Source organism: Cetorhinus maximus, unplaced genomic scaffold, assembly GCF_964194155.1.
Source record: "Cetorhinus maximus unplaced genomic scaffold, sCetMax3.hap1.1 HAP1_SCAFFOLD_455, whole genome shotgun sequence".
Classification (NCBI taxonomy): Eukaryota; Metazoa; Chordata; class Chondrichthyes; order Lamniformes; family Cetorhinidae; genus Cetorhinus; species Cetorhinus maximus.
The window spans coordinates 166,107-183,819 of NW_027596399.1; the positions used below are offsets into that span (position 1 = coordinate 166,107).

Below are 17,713 nucleotides of genomic sequence, written 5' to 3' on the forward strand. Positions count from 1 at the left end.
TAAGAGATACAGTGAATTTCTTTTGGAAGCAATATTAGGCGTATTTAACGCTTGCTGGAGCTTTTGATGAAGGCATCTTGTGGTTCTTTTAGTTCTAATCTTCTTGGTCTGCAAAGACCGAGGGTGTGCACAATAATGAGGAGTAGCCTAATCTGTTTGCTGGCACATAGCCAGCCGGCATGTTCATGATATAAAGCTCTTGCCATGTTTTATTGCTAATGTGATAAATCAGAGCAGGAGATAGTACTTGGTGGGGAAAGAGCAACTTCAGAGAATACTTTCAAGTTTGGAAGTCTAGCAGTGCTGTCTTTTCAAGGCAAAGATGATGCTGGTTATTATCATAGAATTGCAGCGGAATTCGAACATGGAAACAGGCTGGTCGGCCCAGCCATCCTGTATTGGTGTTATTTAACCACGTGAACAGCAGTCCTTTCATGCACCGACACTTAGCAAATCTCCTTATTTCCATTTCCTTCAATCACCTATGCCTTTTGAACCTGAACTCTTAAATCTCCCTGCTCTCACATATCACCCACTCCATTGCGCCACCATTTTATCAGTGTCCCCTTTCTGCTTCCTTTGGTCCTCGATCGTTTACAATGGCTTTTTTAATATATTTACATCGCTCCCTCAAGCCCGATATCCAAATCAATGATGTAACCAGTAAAGAAAAGCAGTTTCAGAGCAGGGCCCTGTGGGCCACCAATATCCACGACCTGCCACTCCCTCAAGAATTTTTAATTCAGTTTGCTACCTTCTCCTAATTGCATGATCCCTAATGTTAAACAGTGCCCTTTGTGGTAACATGACAGAGGTTCTACAAGTCCATGGACACTGCATCCACATCATTTTCCTCATCTATCATATCTGCCATCTCTTCAAAGGATGCTTGATGCCAGGTTTAGCTGAATTGTAGGCATGTTTCAATGCTATGTGTCCAAGATTGAAAAATAACAGCAGGAGAACGTAGACTAAATGTGATTAGGCTGGCCTTCATTTGGACCAGCCGATAATATACAACATGCAAGTAGAAATGATGGTGACTGACTTGTAACTATGAATTCTTGACCCTATGCACAGTACACGGTGCGACAGTGAATTAACCTTTGGGCACAACGTTGAGCCCTTGCTGGTTAGTTGCATTGCTGCAGTGAGGCACTTTAAATTGCTGATGATGTTGCGTTAGTCCCTTTAACCTGAGTGCTTGGTACAGCCGGAAAGAAATTATTTTATTGGGTTCAGCACCGTTTCTGCTGTTGATGCAGAGAAGAAACGCTGGGCAGAACTCCAGGGATGCTGATGACGTTCAGCAGTCAAAATTAAGCGCTTAAATTTGGCAACTTTTCCGGCAGGGTTGCTGTTTTATTTGAACAGGAATTGTTGACAGTCAGTAATATCCTTAATACAGCGATGCACTGATTGAACAGTTTGTTGGCTAGCATCAAGTTTTATTTTAGATTTTTAGAATACCAGGTTTAATTTTCACTGTAGTAATGCCATGTGCATTGCATTTATTGTCACTTTGTTAGATGGACTACTGAAAGAATAAAGAAAGTTTACTTCAGTAAAGGGCCAGAGTAGTAAGCTCACCAGTTAGATGGTTTGCAACTGCACTGAGGCTTCGATGCTGCATTGTCTTTCATAGCCAGAATTTGGGTTTTAACCAGTCACTACTTACCTTGTGGCCTCTTAGCCAGATATTTTTCTTGGTGGTAAACCACCTATTTGCTTTCCTTCAGCACTCGGAATCAGGTCAAATATTGCCACCTTATTGTTCGGTTCAGCATAGAAATGAAGCATCTCCTCAGGTCCTCGAAGCACCCCAAATCACTATATCCATTAAATTTCTTTTGAAGTGCAGTCATTGCTTATGTGTGGCACACAAAGTTGCACAAACCATAAAATTGCAATAAATTTCTTGGTAGCGTTTGAGGAACAAGTCATGGTACAGTCATTAGAAAGCTCATTTCTCTTCAAATAGTGCCATGCTACCTTCTGTGTCTACCTAAACAGACTGAGTTTTGATTCATTTCTAGCCTGATAAAGGGGATCTCCGAAAGTACAGCACATCACCTCACTGCACTGTATTGCATTGAAGTGCCAGCCTACACTTTGTGTAACTCCTAGAGTAAGACTTGAACCGATAGCACTGTGAATCGGAGATGTGAATACTGCCAAATAAACAAACCTGGCGCTTGAAGTGACATATTGGCCGGGATTTTCCATGCCTGCCGGCAATGGAAGTGTTTGGTGGCGTGAGCGGACAATATGGCGCGATTGGTTTCATGATGGCGTGAAGCCAGTTTGTGATCGTCCGCTCAGCCCGCCTATGGCAGGCCATGTTCTCTGCCATCACACGTCGGGAACCTCATTGTAATACATCAGCATATCATTATGAGGCCAGTCCGTCGGACTTATCCCCCCCTCGCTGGATCATCTGCCCACGTCGATGTGTTTCACAAAAGCACATAAGCGACGTGCACCTGGCAGACTGTGCTTTGCTTGAGACTTCAAGGTTTGTTTGCCTACTTTGCTTCGATCAGCGCTCGCAGTCATCAGCGCCAGGCTTCACAGCGCCACATCACTTTTAGGGGAACTCACAGCAGGCCTCTCCTTACCAGATCAGCCATATGTGGGTGGCTTTTCAATGGCTGCACGTCTAGGGCTTGCTTGGGGAAAGGGGAGAATTGGCCTTGGGCAAGGGAAGAAAGAGACTGCAGGACAAGAGCTGTACTGTGGAAGGAGGGTAACTCGGTGTGTGTGGGAGCACGTGTTTATCTGTGCAAGTGGCCTCAAGGTGGTGAGGGCTGAGGAGGCAGTCTCGTGAGGGGATGAGACCAGATGGACATGTGAGGACATGGACAAGATAACTATGCCTCCTTTCAAACATTTTCCTTTTCCCAGTCTGCTGTTGGGTCGCTAAAATATCCTACAGTTATAGTTATTAATGCATATCTTTATTAATCTGCAAATTTCATCCTGTCTTTACTTTTCACTGTGACCGATTACATATATCCCAGTAATGAGGCAAATCCATTGCTAGTCTGGTGCTGAATCCAAAGGGAGATTCTATTGGAAACATTTATTCAAATCCTGACTTTCTAGTCCTGTAATACAGCCTCTGATATCATTAACATTCCTCTTTCATGCCTATACTTCCTGAAGCTTTTATATCCAGTACACTTAACTCCCAATCCAATCCTGACCCAGCTGCAACTATATTTGTTATTGATTTTGTCGTCACTTTTCTATTTTAGTGAACTCCACCAGTTTCCCAGTTTTGTTTTTGTTCTCTGCACATTTCACACGATGTTACTTTGGATTTCCTTGCTTTGAAAGATTTTCCCCTTTTTTGCCTCTCCATCCTGGTTTCTTCTTATAAACTTTCCTGTTATGTTTAACATTTTTCATACTCCATGCCTCCTTAATTTCTATACACCAAATTTCCGCTTCTAATCTCCTCTTGCCACCCCTGTTATTTTTCAGAGCTTTAATTAACCTGCCCGTGAGAACATTGGTCCTATCGTTAATTGTAGATTTGCCCCATCACTCTATTTGGCTCATGCCTGCCCTAAAACTGGACCCACCAATGCCTCAGCTTGCATTTACCTCCTAGATCTGGATGTTTTGTTCCATCTAGTGCAGGGCTCTTCTCGCAATCCTGAAATTGCGGCCCTTTGAATTCTGTATTAACTCGTGCAGGTCATGAATCCAATTCTTTCCTGTGTATCGCTGAAAAAAGACATTCAAAGCTTTTCATCTTGCACTCATCATGGCATTCGCAAGAATACCAAATGTAAATGGAACAACAATTTATACTTCATGAGATGAGAATGCTGATTGGTTGGCAAGTGGATTCTGGTAGAGGTGTTGCCATGGAGAATGCACCAGTTAACTGATGACTGACAGTTAACTGCCAAACTTTGTTTAAATTTAAACCAGGCAGGTTGACTCTGGTCAAGGCATGACCCTGGGGAATGAGCCAGAGAATGGCGGTCGCCTATTTTGTTCAGTTGAAACAGGCAGGAAACTCATACATGCAGCTGCAGATTCAAATGTAGCAAATATATCATCTACATATCAGATGATAATAGACGTTTCTGATAACATTTGCTAAACAATCCTGAGTGTACTGAATACCAATTGAATCAGTCAGACTTAGTGTGGAACACTTAAGCGTGCTAGAAGCTACATATATTAGTATGCAGGGCCCTGTTCTTTATAGACAGAAAGAACATGTACACACATTTCACTTGCCACAAAATAAGTGACAGTCATTCTCTGGTTCATTCCCCAGGGCAATGCCTTGACCAGTCAGTCAATCTGCCAGGTTTAAATTTAAATAAAGCTTGCCAGTTAACTGTCAGTCATCTCCATGGCAGCGCCTCTATCAATCAGAGTCCACATGCCAGCCAATCAGCATTCTCTTCTCATGAAGTATAAATTGTTGTTCCCTTTACATTTGACATTCTTGCGAATATCCTGATGAGTTGCAAGACGAAAAGCTTTGACATATGTCATTTTAGTGATACTCCAGTTCTGTCTTTCCTATGTCTTTGCATTTGACTAAAGCCACAACTTTTGGCCAATTTCTCTTCCTCTCCAGAAGCTTCTGCCTTCACTCCGGTTTGCTGAAAAATAGACATGTCTAAGCTTTTAGTCTCGCACTCATCAGGACACTTGCCAGAATGCCAATATAAGGGGGAAAGCAACAATTTATACTCTGTGAAGATAGTGCTGATAGGTTGGCAAGTGGCGTTGCCAAGGGGAGTGCACCACTGATGCTGACTGACAGTTAACTGCCAAGCATTGTTGAAATTTAACCCAGGCAGCTTGACCCTAATTGGGCCAAGGAATGAGTCAATGAAAGGCTGTCACTTGCATTGTGCCTGTTTCAGCTAAACAAATTATGTCCATGTTCTTTTTGTCTGCAAAGGACAGGGCCCAGTGTATTGATATATGTAGATTCCAGTGCACGCAAATGTACCACACTAAAAGTCTGACTGACAATCTTAAGTTGGTTGTCAGTGTAATTCTTAGCACACAGGATTATTTAGCAAATGTTGTCCAATTGTGGAATCACATCTAATGTTGGACACTTTTGAGTTTTGCAAGTACGGGCTGGTTGGGTACAGTTTGTACCCTGCCCCTTGCGAACAGCGGCCGGGACATGCTGTTTGATACAACCCGCCAGCCTTTGGAACATACGGCCTATGTACCTAGCATCACGCTGGCACTGAAATTCATACACCACATTACTCATTTGTGATAGGCAGGGCGTCTTTTTGGCTTGACGGCAGCATCCTGTTAGTGGTGAACAGCACTTGTGTTGCTACTGCATAGTAGCAGTGTGAAACAGCTAGGTTCAATTGTTGCTTAAATTTTTGAGATACCTTGCCCTTCCAGGGTAATCTGAGGTAGACTGGGTGCTTTTTAGGGCCGAAAGTGATGGCCTTAGGCCCATTCATGAGTTTGCGTGATATACAGCGCAAAATGATCTGATCAGGGTAGCCATTATCCTGCAGGATGCTTTTGATGTGTCCTATCAAGCTTGCATAGTGAGCAAATGGCTCGGGTCCTATTTACAAGGTTGCCGCTAAGACCAATCTTATAGTGTGTGGAACTGTAAGAATCCCAATGCATATATTGATCAGTGAAGGTAGGTTTGTGGTAGACTCTCTTCACATACAGTATAAATTGGTGTTTTCCCCCTTGTATTGGTATTCTTGCAAGTGTCCTGATGAGTGCAAGATGAAAAGCTTAACGTGTCCCTTTTTTTTCAGCAATATTCAAGCTCTGATCTACCAAATCACTGTTTTATTCAATACTCCAGCTCCTACAAGGCAATAACCATTTGGGACTTGTGTTCACTGTTACAGAATTAACTCAAGTCCTCATCCAGGGGCTTTTTGTAACTTACTGTGAGCCACATGACGACCTCCTTGCACACTAAGCTGAAACATCTCCTGAATTATTTTGTGATTGGCATCAGTCTGTCATTGTCGCTTTCCACTTTTTTAAAAAAAACTTAGGCGAACCTTCTGGTCAGAAATCAACTTTTAATTTGTTTTAATTGCCATGACACAGTTGTTTCCAGGGTAATTTCCTTAAGAAATTGAGTCATATTTGTCAATTTTACTAACTTTGTTGTCTTGCAACAAGATTTGAGTTTGAAGCATGTTAGTAAATCCCAAAAGTGATGGCAAATGACAATCAGGCAAAGGACAGCTTCCTTCACAACATATTTCATACCATATGTGAAAAATCGAAATTTGACTGTAGTCTAGCACTGACATTAATTTGCACTTCAGAACATGGGAATTCTTGAGTTGTCCTGTTTTTGTTTCAGAAAATCAGTTATCCAGTCATGCTCAGGATATTGCTTGTCTGGGTTTCTTGCAACCCCAAATGACTGAATAAGATATGTTTCTAATATTCTGAACCATGCCATCAGCATTGGAATAGCTGTTGTCGACCATGCACTTAAATCTAAATATTTAATCTCTACCAATATTGTACACTGTGCTTGAGTGTAAGATAAGTTGGAGAAGAAAGGCCAGTCAGGCTGTTCCCATTCATTGACCCTGAAAGATCTTGAATTTACCCCAGTTCATTGCTTGATAAAAGGAACCAGATTTTTTTGTGCCCAGTACTATTTCTGAAGGTCTCATCAACGTTGTCGGCTGTTTCTCAATTCAAGGATAACGCCTACTCAGGGCCGCGAGTTTTTGCCATGGGTATTCATGTGACTGAACAGGCCAATTCTCAACCGCAGACCTTTTGGGCACGTGGGGCAGGATGTCCCACGAGGTCATGGGATCCGGAGTGCAGGATTTCTTCCCTTCCAGAGGGACAAATCCAAATTTCTACAATCTTTCCTGGTAACCCCATCCTTTAGACACTAGAGATCACGTTGGCTTTTTTGTATCCCTTGTGTCTTGATTTTTAGAACTGGTCACAGTGTGCAACAGTGTGATCTGACCAGAGCACTATACAATATGGGCACAAAATTTTCAGATTCATTTCTGCTTCTTCAGTTATGTAGGGTTGGTTTTCTGGATTGCTACTGCGCAGTGGTTGGGTTGTTGTGTTTGGTGTCTCGTAAGCTCTTTGGCTTTGTCCTTAGTTATTTCAACACAATTAATGGAGTACATGTCATTTATTTTTTCCTTCCTCTATGTAGTTCCCATGCACTCCTTAATACAATTTCATCTGCCGTGCGCCACCCCCCCCCCCACCCCCCAAACCTCCACGCTCTTAGATGGCATGATTGAAAAAATCATTGCCGCTTCATCAACTACATTTTGGGATAGCGGAAAGAATGTTTGAAACTATTGGACAAGATTTCTCGAAATTCAGAAGTTGCCCTTCCTGGCAGTCTTGAAGTGACAATTCTACTTGGGTCTTTACAGACCTAGTACTGATGATGGATTCCTCCTTCACAGCTTCTTTCACCATCTTTGGGAACCTTAATTCCATTTTACTTGGAGCACAGTTGCGGGTCGATTGACACGTGAATGGGCTTGACTTGGGCAGCATGACAGGCCCTCTTGCTTGTCCAGATTAAATATATGGCCAAACATTGGGCAGGCAATATATCTGTTGTGCAGTAAATAAATTGGGAGAACTCAGTCCTGTTCTTTTTTCTGAGTGTGCTTCAGATAAATCAATGATGTTTGCCAGAATCAAATCACTACGTTTGTGCAGTACTTCCGCAAGCATACAGAATGTGCTGATGAATTTCCTCAACAAGGACTTGAAGCACCTCCATGAATTGTCCCTTAATTGAGTAGCAACCCTATGGCAGGTATGTTTTCTGAACATGGATCTGATGGTCATTCTTAAAGAAACAAAAAGCTGGCTAAGCTTTGTTAACATGTACAAGATAGTTGAGCTTTCCCACAGGAGACGAACCTTGGACAGTGACAAATGGACACTCGTCCTTGTAATGTTTACGCTGGACTGCCCTGGGGAAGTGTGATTGGGAAACCGTGTCTCATGGTTACTGTGCTGCAAAGCTGATTGTGCTGCTGTGAACAGAGTTTGAAAGTCATGCATGAGAGCAATTTGAGCAAAGCTTCTCGCAGAGTGTTTGGAGAGAATACAAATGAGAGTTTTGGGAGCGAATGCATGTGACTGATTTGAGCAAGAGCAGCTACACATTGAAAGCAGATGGCGTGTGCAACTGGGAGAAAAATAGGGATAGAGTACAGTGCATTTCGGAAGTATGTGAGAAAGGGGAAGTGTTTGCAGCTGCAAAGAAAAGGGAGAGGAGATATAGTATATATAGATATAGTAAATCTATATGGAAGAAGACAGCAGAAAGACCTGGTCAAGACTTGAAGGGTAAGGGAAATATACCACTGGGGCAGTTTGTGAAGGACAGTATGAATTGTTAGAGAGCATGAGCATGATAGAGAATTTAAATTAAAAAAATTTTTTGAATTTATTCTTTCATGAGTGGTGGGTGTCACTGGGAAGGCCAACAATTCTTGCCCATCCCTATTTGCTCTTGAACTGAGTGGCTTGCTTGCTTGCTAGGCCATTTCAGAGAACAGTTAAGAATCTACCACTTTTATGACAAATGATAATTTCACCATTACTGAGACTAACTATATATTTTAGATTGATTTATTGTATTTAAATTCCAACAGCTGCTGTGGAGGGATTTGAATCCATGTTTGCTAGTCCAGTGACATTGCCACTACACCACCGCCTCCCTCGTGTTGTGGTAGATTAATAAGACATTGGAGAGAAGTGCTGAAGTTTGAACTGATTGGGGTCAGCTGGTGCTCTGTCTTAGTTCCTCGAATTCAGTTGCAACATCGCAGTCACCCCCAAGCATGTTTGTAACTACAGTTTACCACATTATACTTGTAGTTTTGCTTTTACTTTTTAGGTACAGTATACAGAGGTGACTTGCTTAATGTGTGGCTGAATTGTCATTCATAGATCACACATCAGCACCTGGTTTTCAGCTGAATTCTGTCATTTCAGCTGATGATCGTGAATCCAGTATGAATGGTAACATTTATGCTCTTTTATCAGAATTACTATTTGTGCTTATCACTCTTGATCTTTGCAGTCTGATTGTGAAGTTAAATTTTAAAAATAGAGTTACCAGTTAGTTTAATTAAATCCTCTGATGTAAAAATACAGCAATATATCCTGTCGAAGAAATAATTAGCGTTTCCTATTATATCTTTGCAGAGCTCCTAGTTTATATTTAGCCAGTGAAGGACATTTTGATTCTGTTTGGGTCTGCACAATTGTATTCTATCTACCCCAAATTCTAGAATCAATGAGCTCTTATTAAATTGACACCATCAACTAGATGAATGACAGATAGCTGTGACCTCAATCAGGGCAGAATGACCTTTTATTTTACATTTACAAACTGTCAGTTCAGTTTAGCATGTAATTCGACTCTAGTATGTATGAACTTGTGGATTTGAGAGCCATATGAGGATTTGAGCTCTTAATTTGATATTTCAGTTCAGTATTGAGGGAAGATTTCCTTTTTTCCCTCAACCAGTGTCACCATAAAAATTAACTGATAACTTAAGTCATTGCTGTGTGGGATATGACTAATGCAGGATGGCTGCCTTATAAACTTACACTTAACAGTTCTTGCACTCCAGAAAATAACATGTGTGAAGCATTTGAGATGTTTCGATGACATAAAGCACAATAAAAATGCAACATTTTTTTGTAAAAAATTGTTGGCCAACACTTTCTAACTGTGCATATGATTCTTGATTAACTCCAGTTAGTGTGTCATACATCGAGCTTCATGTGTATTGGCATTTAGTATAAATCCGGATAATCTAGAGTATGTTAGAAATTAAATCCTGCTGTTTCTTGATGTTGCCTAGAAATTCATATTTGCCTGATGGTACATTCTGAAAATGATCTAATCTAAGTGGTTAGATTGAAGAAGTCAGTGAAGATTTGTTTGCAAAGTATGTTAACATTTACAGTTAACGATTAGTCTATAGCCTGTTGTCCGTTCTCTCAGGAAACAGGAATGAAATTGATTGCTGTTTTCTGAAGTTAGACCATATTTCAAGCCTTTTAATATTGCCATTGATCTTTGCAATGCAGATTGAAGATTTTTCCCATTATTGGTTTGCTCGTAGTTTTGTCTAGCTCTAGAGCACTTTTCCAAATGTAAATACTAAATCTAATGCCAGCCCAAACTTTCACATTTAACATCGGAATTACAGCTAAAACCAGTTAGAGAGGAAATGCCATCCTTGATTCTCTGGTGAGAGGAGTTGTCGTGCACCAATCAATTGTCAGCGCATTACAGGTCGAGTATCCTTTATTCGAAACCCTCGGGGCCGACTGTATTTTGGATTTCAGATCATTTTGGTTTTCGGACACTGCATGTAAATTTACATTACATTAGCCTAAGCTAGCTATAGTCTGAAGTAAATAAAATGGCTAGAAAAGTAAGATGCATCACTGAATAATAAATAGAGGGTACCTGTAATAAGTTTCTTTTTGACACGATCATCAAAAAAATCACGAGGTGCAGATAACAAGACTTCCCGCACTAAAGGTCGATGAGGTTCAAAGAAAGTGTGTGGTTTTTAGATGCATTTGGTGTTCAGATTTACGGATAAAGGATACTTGACCTGTCGTATAAATTAGTGTTGGATAAATGGGGCATTCAGTAGTTGAAACTATATAATCTAGGATGCTTATTTAAGGAAATTATAGCTTGCATAACTCGTGTGGGACAATGTGTAATTGTGATTCTCTATCATGCGTACTTATTTGGGAAGGGGGAATTTGTCTAATTACTCATGTTGATCATTGTGAAGTTTTAGCTATATGTGTTTGGACCCAAATAATGTTCTTGAAGCTCCAGCTTTCTGATTCATTCCTCTAAATGATCAGCGTCTACCTTCTACCACAATCAAACACAATGTGGTATTAATAGTAAAGTGCAGCTGTTGCAATGAAAATAGTATAATTTCTTGAATTTGAGGGGAAAAGAAGAAAGGTCATATGTGTGAATATTTTAGGATACTGTAGAATTCTTGCCTTTAGCCCCTACCTGCTGAGTAAACTGAAGTCCAGTGTAGCTGCATGGTAAGTATTCCTCAGCATGCTGAATAAACTGGAATTACCTATGGAGAGTATGTCGAGAGAGACATCATAAAGATTAAACCTCTTTTTTTCCTACAGGTGTAGATCCTTCTTTTCAAATTGAGTCCAGGCTCCCAGGTCCTATCCAGCCTTCACCATTTTCCTCCTCTGTCGCTTTTGTGGCTGCAACCAGGCAGCCCAAATCCAGAGCCTCCAATTCCAGGGATGACCGCTATCGATCGGGTAAGTCACGCTTCTGTTAGGCAGAGGTGAAGAAAGACTGTCACTGTAATAGAATGCATCTTTTGCCATCAAAAACTGCATTTTAAGGAGTTTTATTGATCCAGGAATTACTGGTATTGAAAAAAAACACCTTCTATTCTAAACCCTTACAGCATGCCTATATTAGTAGTTGTCCTGCATCCCTCCCTACAATAGCCACTCCTTGAGCTGTAAGAGTGGATGGTCTGATGCATTCAGCCTACATTAACCATCTAGATGGATATTTTCTATTCCATTCTAACCTTTCACTGGAATTGGAAAGATGGTCTTCGTTTGGCACTTCCCATTACATTTCTGTTTCCGCCGATACAAGAGCAAAATGATCCACTAAACATTCTGCCCTACATCTCCGATCTTTCGAGGAATAAACGCATTCCTAGCATATTAAGGGTTGACTCAGGAAGATATAGTAATGTTATTGGAATTTATTATAAAATAAGTGTGTGTATGTGTGTGTCTTAATTGGATTAAAGGTAGCTTTGATGTTTTAGAAGATGAGCTAGGTTTGAAATGTTAAGTAGGTAGACATAGGAGTAAAAGGGCATTTGCATTTTTAAATAAATCAGACTAGATTGTTTTGGAAGCAGGGGTGAAATGTGTCACCTAGCCAGGTGAAGTTCAGAAACAGTGAGTTTATCTTTCCCAAAGATTACAGGTAAAATTAGTACAATGAGAGATTTTTATTATCAGAAAGGTAAAGTCCAAAGATATAGTGAAACAATGGGAATTTGCATTCTAAGGGAAAAATATGTATAAAGGAGCGAAGGCTGTGTGTAAGGGTAGGCATTTTACGATCTAACAAGTGTGAGAAGCCTTCAGCATCTACACCTCAAGCTGCTGTCTGCGACGAACTGAAGTTAAGAAAACTCACTTTGAATTCAACTGGTTCAGGGTATTGTGTGCCACCTTGCCTGGGTCTTTTAAAATCTGTGTCTTACTGTTGCCTTAACGAAGTGTAACTGGGAGCTAAGTTAATTAGGGGATTCAGAAGCTATTATAGTAGTAATTTACAGACATATATATGTGCTTAAAATCATTTCTCTTATTAATAAATGTTTAATCTAGTTTTGTAAAAACCCAGAAGACTTTGTGATCCTATTACTACTGAATGCAAGGCATGTATCTCAAAATTTATACAAATTGCATAACAAGTTGTGGCAGTTGTTTCAAGTTTCCCTTTGGGATTTGAACAACTCAACATTTACCATCGGCTGTGCCATAACATGACCTTTAACATTTTCATTTTCCTGCAACAGTAAAAGGACACAAAAGGCTTGCATTTATGTAGCACCTTTCACAACCACAGGACGGCGCGAAGTCTTCCCAGCTAATGAAGCACCTTTGAGGTGTAGTCACTGTTGTTATGTAGGAAACATTGGGTGCCCGTTTACATAAAGCATGGTATCATCCTGATCTGTGTAATATTTTTGGTTCTCTTGGGCCTGCAGTCTATGTCCAGAGACCATGTTCCAAGAATATTTGTATAACGGTAGGTCAGTTTTAGCCTGATGCACACTGCAATGACTGTCTTGACCCCTCACGGGTTATAAGAACATAACAGGAGCAGGAGTAAACCGGTTGGCCCATCGAGCCTGCTCTGCCATTCAGTATGATCATGGCTGACCTTGGGCTTCAACTCCATTTTCCCGCCCATTCACCATAATTCTTAATTCCCTGAGAGACCAAAAATCTGTTTATCCCAGTCTTAAAGTATTCAACAATGGAACATCCACAACCTTCTGGGGTAAAGAATTCTAAAGACTCACAACACTTTGAGTGAAGGAATTTCTCCTCATTTAAGTTCTAAATGATTGTTTAGTATGAGAGGATTAGTAATGAATTGTCGATATCTGCAACTTTTTGGAAGGTTAGTGTGGCATTCTTTAGGCTGGTTATGTGTGACCATTCATCACTCTCCCCCACCCCCACCCCACCAACAGCCTCCATCTCTCCTTCACCTCCCTCAACCCCCAAATTTTGTCTCCTGCTTGGCTACTGAATTGATTTAATAACAACTTAAAGTAATATAGTACTTTTAACGTCCAAGAACATATGTAGGTGCTTCACAGGAGTGTTATCAGACAAAATTTGATACCAAACCACAAAGGAAGCATTAGGAAAGGTTAACAAGAGCTTCATGAGAGGTGGATTTTATTATGAGGTGTCTTCAAGGAGAGAGAGAGGTGAAGAAGTAGCGAGGATTTGGTATAGCATTATCTATTGCTCATTGAGTCGGAAGTTTGAGAGTTTGAGGCCTACTCCACAGAGACTTAAATGCAAAAATCTAGGCCCACACTCCAGTAGTGTGGGAGTGCTGCACTGTCTGCGGTCCTGTCTTTTTGACGAGACATTGAACTGAGGCCCCAGTTGCTCTCTCAGGCGAGCATGAAAGCTCCCACAGCACTAATTCGAAAAAGAGAAGGGGTGTTGTGTCCTGAGCAATATATTATCCGTCACCCAACATCAGTAAAACAGATTATTCGGTAATGACACATAGCTGTTTCTACGACTTTGCTGTGTACAAATTGGCTGTTGTGCTTCCTACAATTTTTTTTATTCATTCATTGGATGTGGGCTTTGCTGGCTGGGCTTGCATTTATTGCCCATCCCTAGTTTCCCTTGAGAAGGTGCTGGTGAGCTGCTTTCTTGAACTGCTGCAGTCCATGTGGTGTAGGTACAGCCACAGTGCTGTTAGGAAGGGAATTCCAGGATTTTGACCCAGCAACAGTGAAGGAACGGTGATATATTTCCCAAGTCAGGATGATGAGTGACTTGGAGGAGAATTTCCAGGTGGTGGTGTTCCCATCTGTCTGCTGCCCTTTTCCTTCTAGATGGTAGTGGTCGTGGGTTTGGAAGGTGCTGCCTAAGGAGCCTTGGTGAATTCTTACAGTGCATTTTGTAGATGGTACACACTGCTGCTACTGTGCGTCGGTGGTGGAGGGACTGAATGTTTATGGATGTGGTGCCAGTCAAATGGGCTGCTTTGTCCAGGATGGTGTCAAGCTTCTTGAGGGTTGTTGGAACTGCGCTCATCCAGACAAGTGGGGAGTATTCCATCAGACTCCTGACTAGTGCCTTGTAGATGGTGGACAGGTTTTGGGGAGTCAGGGGGTGAGTTACCCGCTGCAGGATTCCCAGCCTCTGACCTGCTCTTGGAGCCACAGTATTTATATGGCTAGTCCAGTTCAGTTTCTGGTCAATGGTAGCCTCTAGGATGTTGATTGTGGGGGATTCAGTGATGGTAATGCCATTGAACATCAAGGGGCGATGGCTGAATTCTCTCTTGTTGGAGATGGTCATTGCCTGACACTTGTGTGGCGCGAAAGTTACTTGCCACTTGTCAGCCCAAGATTGGATATTGTCCAGGTCTTGCTACATTTGGACATGGACTGTTTCAGTATCTCAGGAGTCGTGAATGGTGCTGAACATTGTGCAATCATCAGCGAACAGCCCCACTTCTGACCTTAGATGTAAGGAAGGTCATTGTTGAAGCAGCTGAAGATGATTGGGCCAAGGACACTACCCTGAGGAACTCCTGCAGTGATCTCCTGGAACTGAAATGACTGACCTTCAACAACCAGAACCATCTTCCTTTGTGCTCGGTATGACTCCAACGGCAGAGAGTTTTCCCCCAATTCCCATTGACTCCAGTTTCGCTAGGGCTCCTTGATGCCACACTCGGTCAAATGCTGCTTTGATGTCAAGGGCAGTCACTCTCACCTCACTTTGGGAGTTCAGCTCTTTTGTCCATGTTGGAACCAAGGCTCTAATGAGGTCACGAGCTGAGTGGCCCTGGCAGAACCCAAACTGGGTGTTATTGAGCAAGTTATTGCTAAGCAAGTGCCACTTGATAGCACTGTTGATGACCCCTTCCATTACTTTACTGATGATCGAGAGTAGACTGATGGGGCGGTAATTGGCTGGGTTGGATTTGTCTTGCTTTTTGTGTACAGGACGTACCTGGGCAATTTTCCACATAGCCGGGTAGATGCCAGTGTTGTAGCTGTACTGGAACAGCTTGACTAGGGGTGCGGTAAGCTCTGGAGCACAAGTCTTCAGTACTATTGCCAGAATGTTGTCAGGGCCCATAGCCTTTGCAGTATCCAATGCCTTCAGCTGTTTCTTGATATCACTTGGAGTGAATCAAATTGGCTAAAGACTGGCATCTGTGATGCTGGGAACCTCCGGAGGAAGCCGAGATGGATCATCCACTCGGTACTTCCAGCTGAAGATTGTTGCAAATGCTTCAGCCTTATCTTTTGCACTGATGTACTGGGTTCTTCCATCATTGAGGATGGGGATATTTGTGGAGCCTCCTCCTCCAGTGAGTTGTTTAATTGCCCACCACCATTCACGACTGGATGTGGCAGGACTGCAGAGCTTAGATCTGATCCGTTGGTTGTGGGATCGCTTAACCCTGCCTATCACCTGCTTATGCTGTTTGGCACGCAAGTAGTCCTGTGTTATAGCCTCACCAGGTTGACACCTCATTTTTAAGTATGCCTGGTGTTGCTCCTAGCATGCCCTCCTGTACTCTTCATTGAACCAGGGTTGATCCAGTGACTACACTTGAAACCAGTGTTTAATTACCTTTAAATCTTTGGGCCGCACTGAAAGTTATATAAAAGGAAATATTTCTCCTTTCTTTCTTTGATTTATGTTTTCTCCCCCTCTGCCACAGTTTTTATCTTCAGATGGTGGGCCAGCTGCAGGCAATGCTCAAAACTCACCTGCCCTTTATGTTGTCGAGTATGGAGGGCTAGCTGCTTCCATCATATGCAAATACCCTCACTGCGCCCAAGAATCAGACCCAGCACTCCAGTTCCCAGGACTGGTGGAGTGAAGCTGTAACCCAGGCCTTGTGGTTCAGGGGTGGAATGCTGCCACTGATTTTGTGTTCATTGCAACTGGTTGTGAGTACATGACTGGATGTCAACCCAAGACTGTATTCAGGTCTCCACTCGCTGGGCTATCTGGAGTGGGGTTCGAACCCTTTACCCTTCTGACTCAGAGATAGGATTGCTACCAATAAACCAAGGACTCATTCCCCACCAGGCAGGAGCAGAGATTTATTCTCAGAGATTGGTGTAGAGGGATGAGAAGATGACTGCGTTCCTCTTTCTTTCTTCACGATGTCTACTGTTTTTAATTCAGCTCAGAGCCCTTGAGCATATCCCCAGTAACCTCTTCGCCATGAGTGGAGTCTTTGTATGACCTTTGAGGTCATATAATATTGGACAAGTGTGTGATTGGAATATCTGTTGTGGTTCGTGCCCCGCATCTGCTGACAGATTTCTCACACAAGCAGACTTTACTTTTTGTCACAAGTCAGGACGACTTGTGGTTTTGTCAGGAAATGTTGCTTTGCATTGTTGAAGGATTCCTGGTACATAATACTAATTAGTTCGCTCAGTGCAGGAGTTCGTTCTGTTATCATATATTCTGCTGAATTGCTTTACCATCAACGGAGCCCTGGACTATCCCAGTAAACTGTTTAAAAGCACTTCCAATTTCTTAGTGTTCAGCAATCTCATCTGAGGGTTGAAGTCGAGTCAGCTGCCCTTTCATTTCACATATCATGGTCTTATGGCTGAATTCAGTGGGCAGGATACTCTATCCTTCAGTTCCAGTGTGACTGCCGACAGGGGCTTTTCATTTTCGTATTGTCATTTAGCCATATTTTAGCCCACACCTGCTGAGTAAAGTTCATGTTCAATTTCTAGATGAAAAATTTAGCCATACAGGGAATACCTTGTCACTTTTCCGCAACCTCCAAGATGTCCTTTAAATATCTTTCAAATTATTCTTTCACCTGCAGCTAATCTTTAGCAGTATTTCATATCTGTATTTAGTTGACTAGTTTCAGAGCTCCTCAAAAGATTGCTCGGGTATCAATTAATTAAATTCCCACTACTTTCCAAGTTATCAGGTTTCTTGTCATTTACAAAAACTGTCATCAGTGGGATCTAGTGCAGCAAGTCGTCTTACCATCAGGCTGTCTTATTCCCCTGCAAGGAAGGTGCTGGCCCTCAAAGGAAGGGAACATGCCTTTTGTGTCTTCGTGCAAATGGCTACCGCCATTTTCATGACTGCTTATACAAGAATGGCCTTAAAGTTAACCTAAGCTGTTTAGGATTGATGTTATTAAGCACCTTCTCACAAGTGGTAGTGCAAATATGGAACACTCTCCCTCAAACTGTTGCGGGTTGGTCAATTGAAAATTTCAAAACTGGAATTGATAGATTTTGAGTTATTAAGGGTTATGGCACCAAGACTGGTGTGTGGAGTTGAGATACAGACCAACCATAATCTAATTGCATAGTGGAGCAGGCTT

General features: G+C 42.0%; 1 protein-coding gene across 4 annotated transcripts in view; it reads left to right on the forward strand.

The window, feature by feature from the left end:
- LOC144673727 (disco-interacting protein 2 homolog A-like) overlaps nucleotides 1–17,713 on the forward strand; it is a 215,199-nt gene that overhangs the window by 101,204 nt on the left and 96,282 nt on the right. For all 4 annotated transcript variants that reach the window (XR_013574409.1, XM_078535427.1, XM_078535425.1 and 1 more), the window contains exon 3: nucleotides 11,197–11,340. Coding sequence is in view for 3 of the 4 variants with exons in the window: in XM_078535427.1 (XP_078391553.1) it covers nucleotides 11,197–11,340 (144 nt within the window). In the remaining variant the exon portion in view is untranslated. The remainder of the gene's footprint in view (nucleotides 1–11,196; nucleotides 11,341–17,713) is intronic.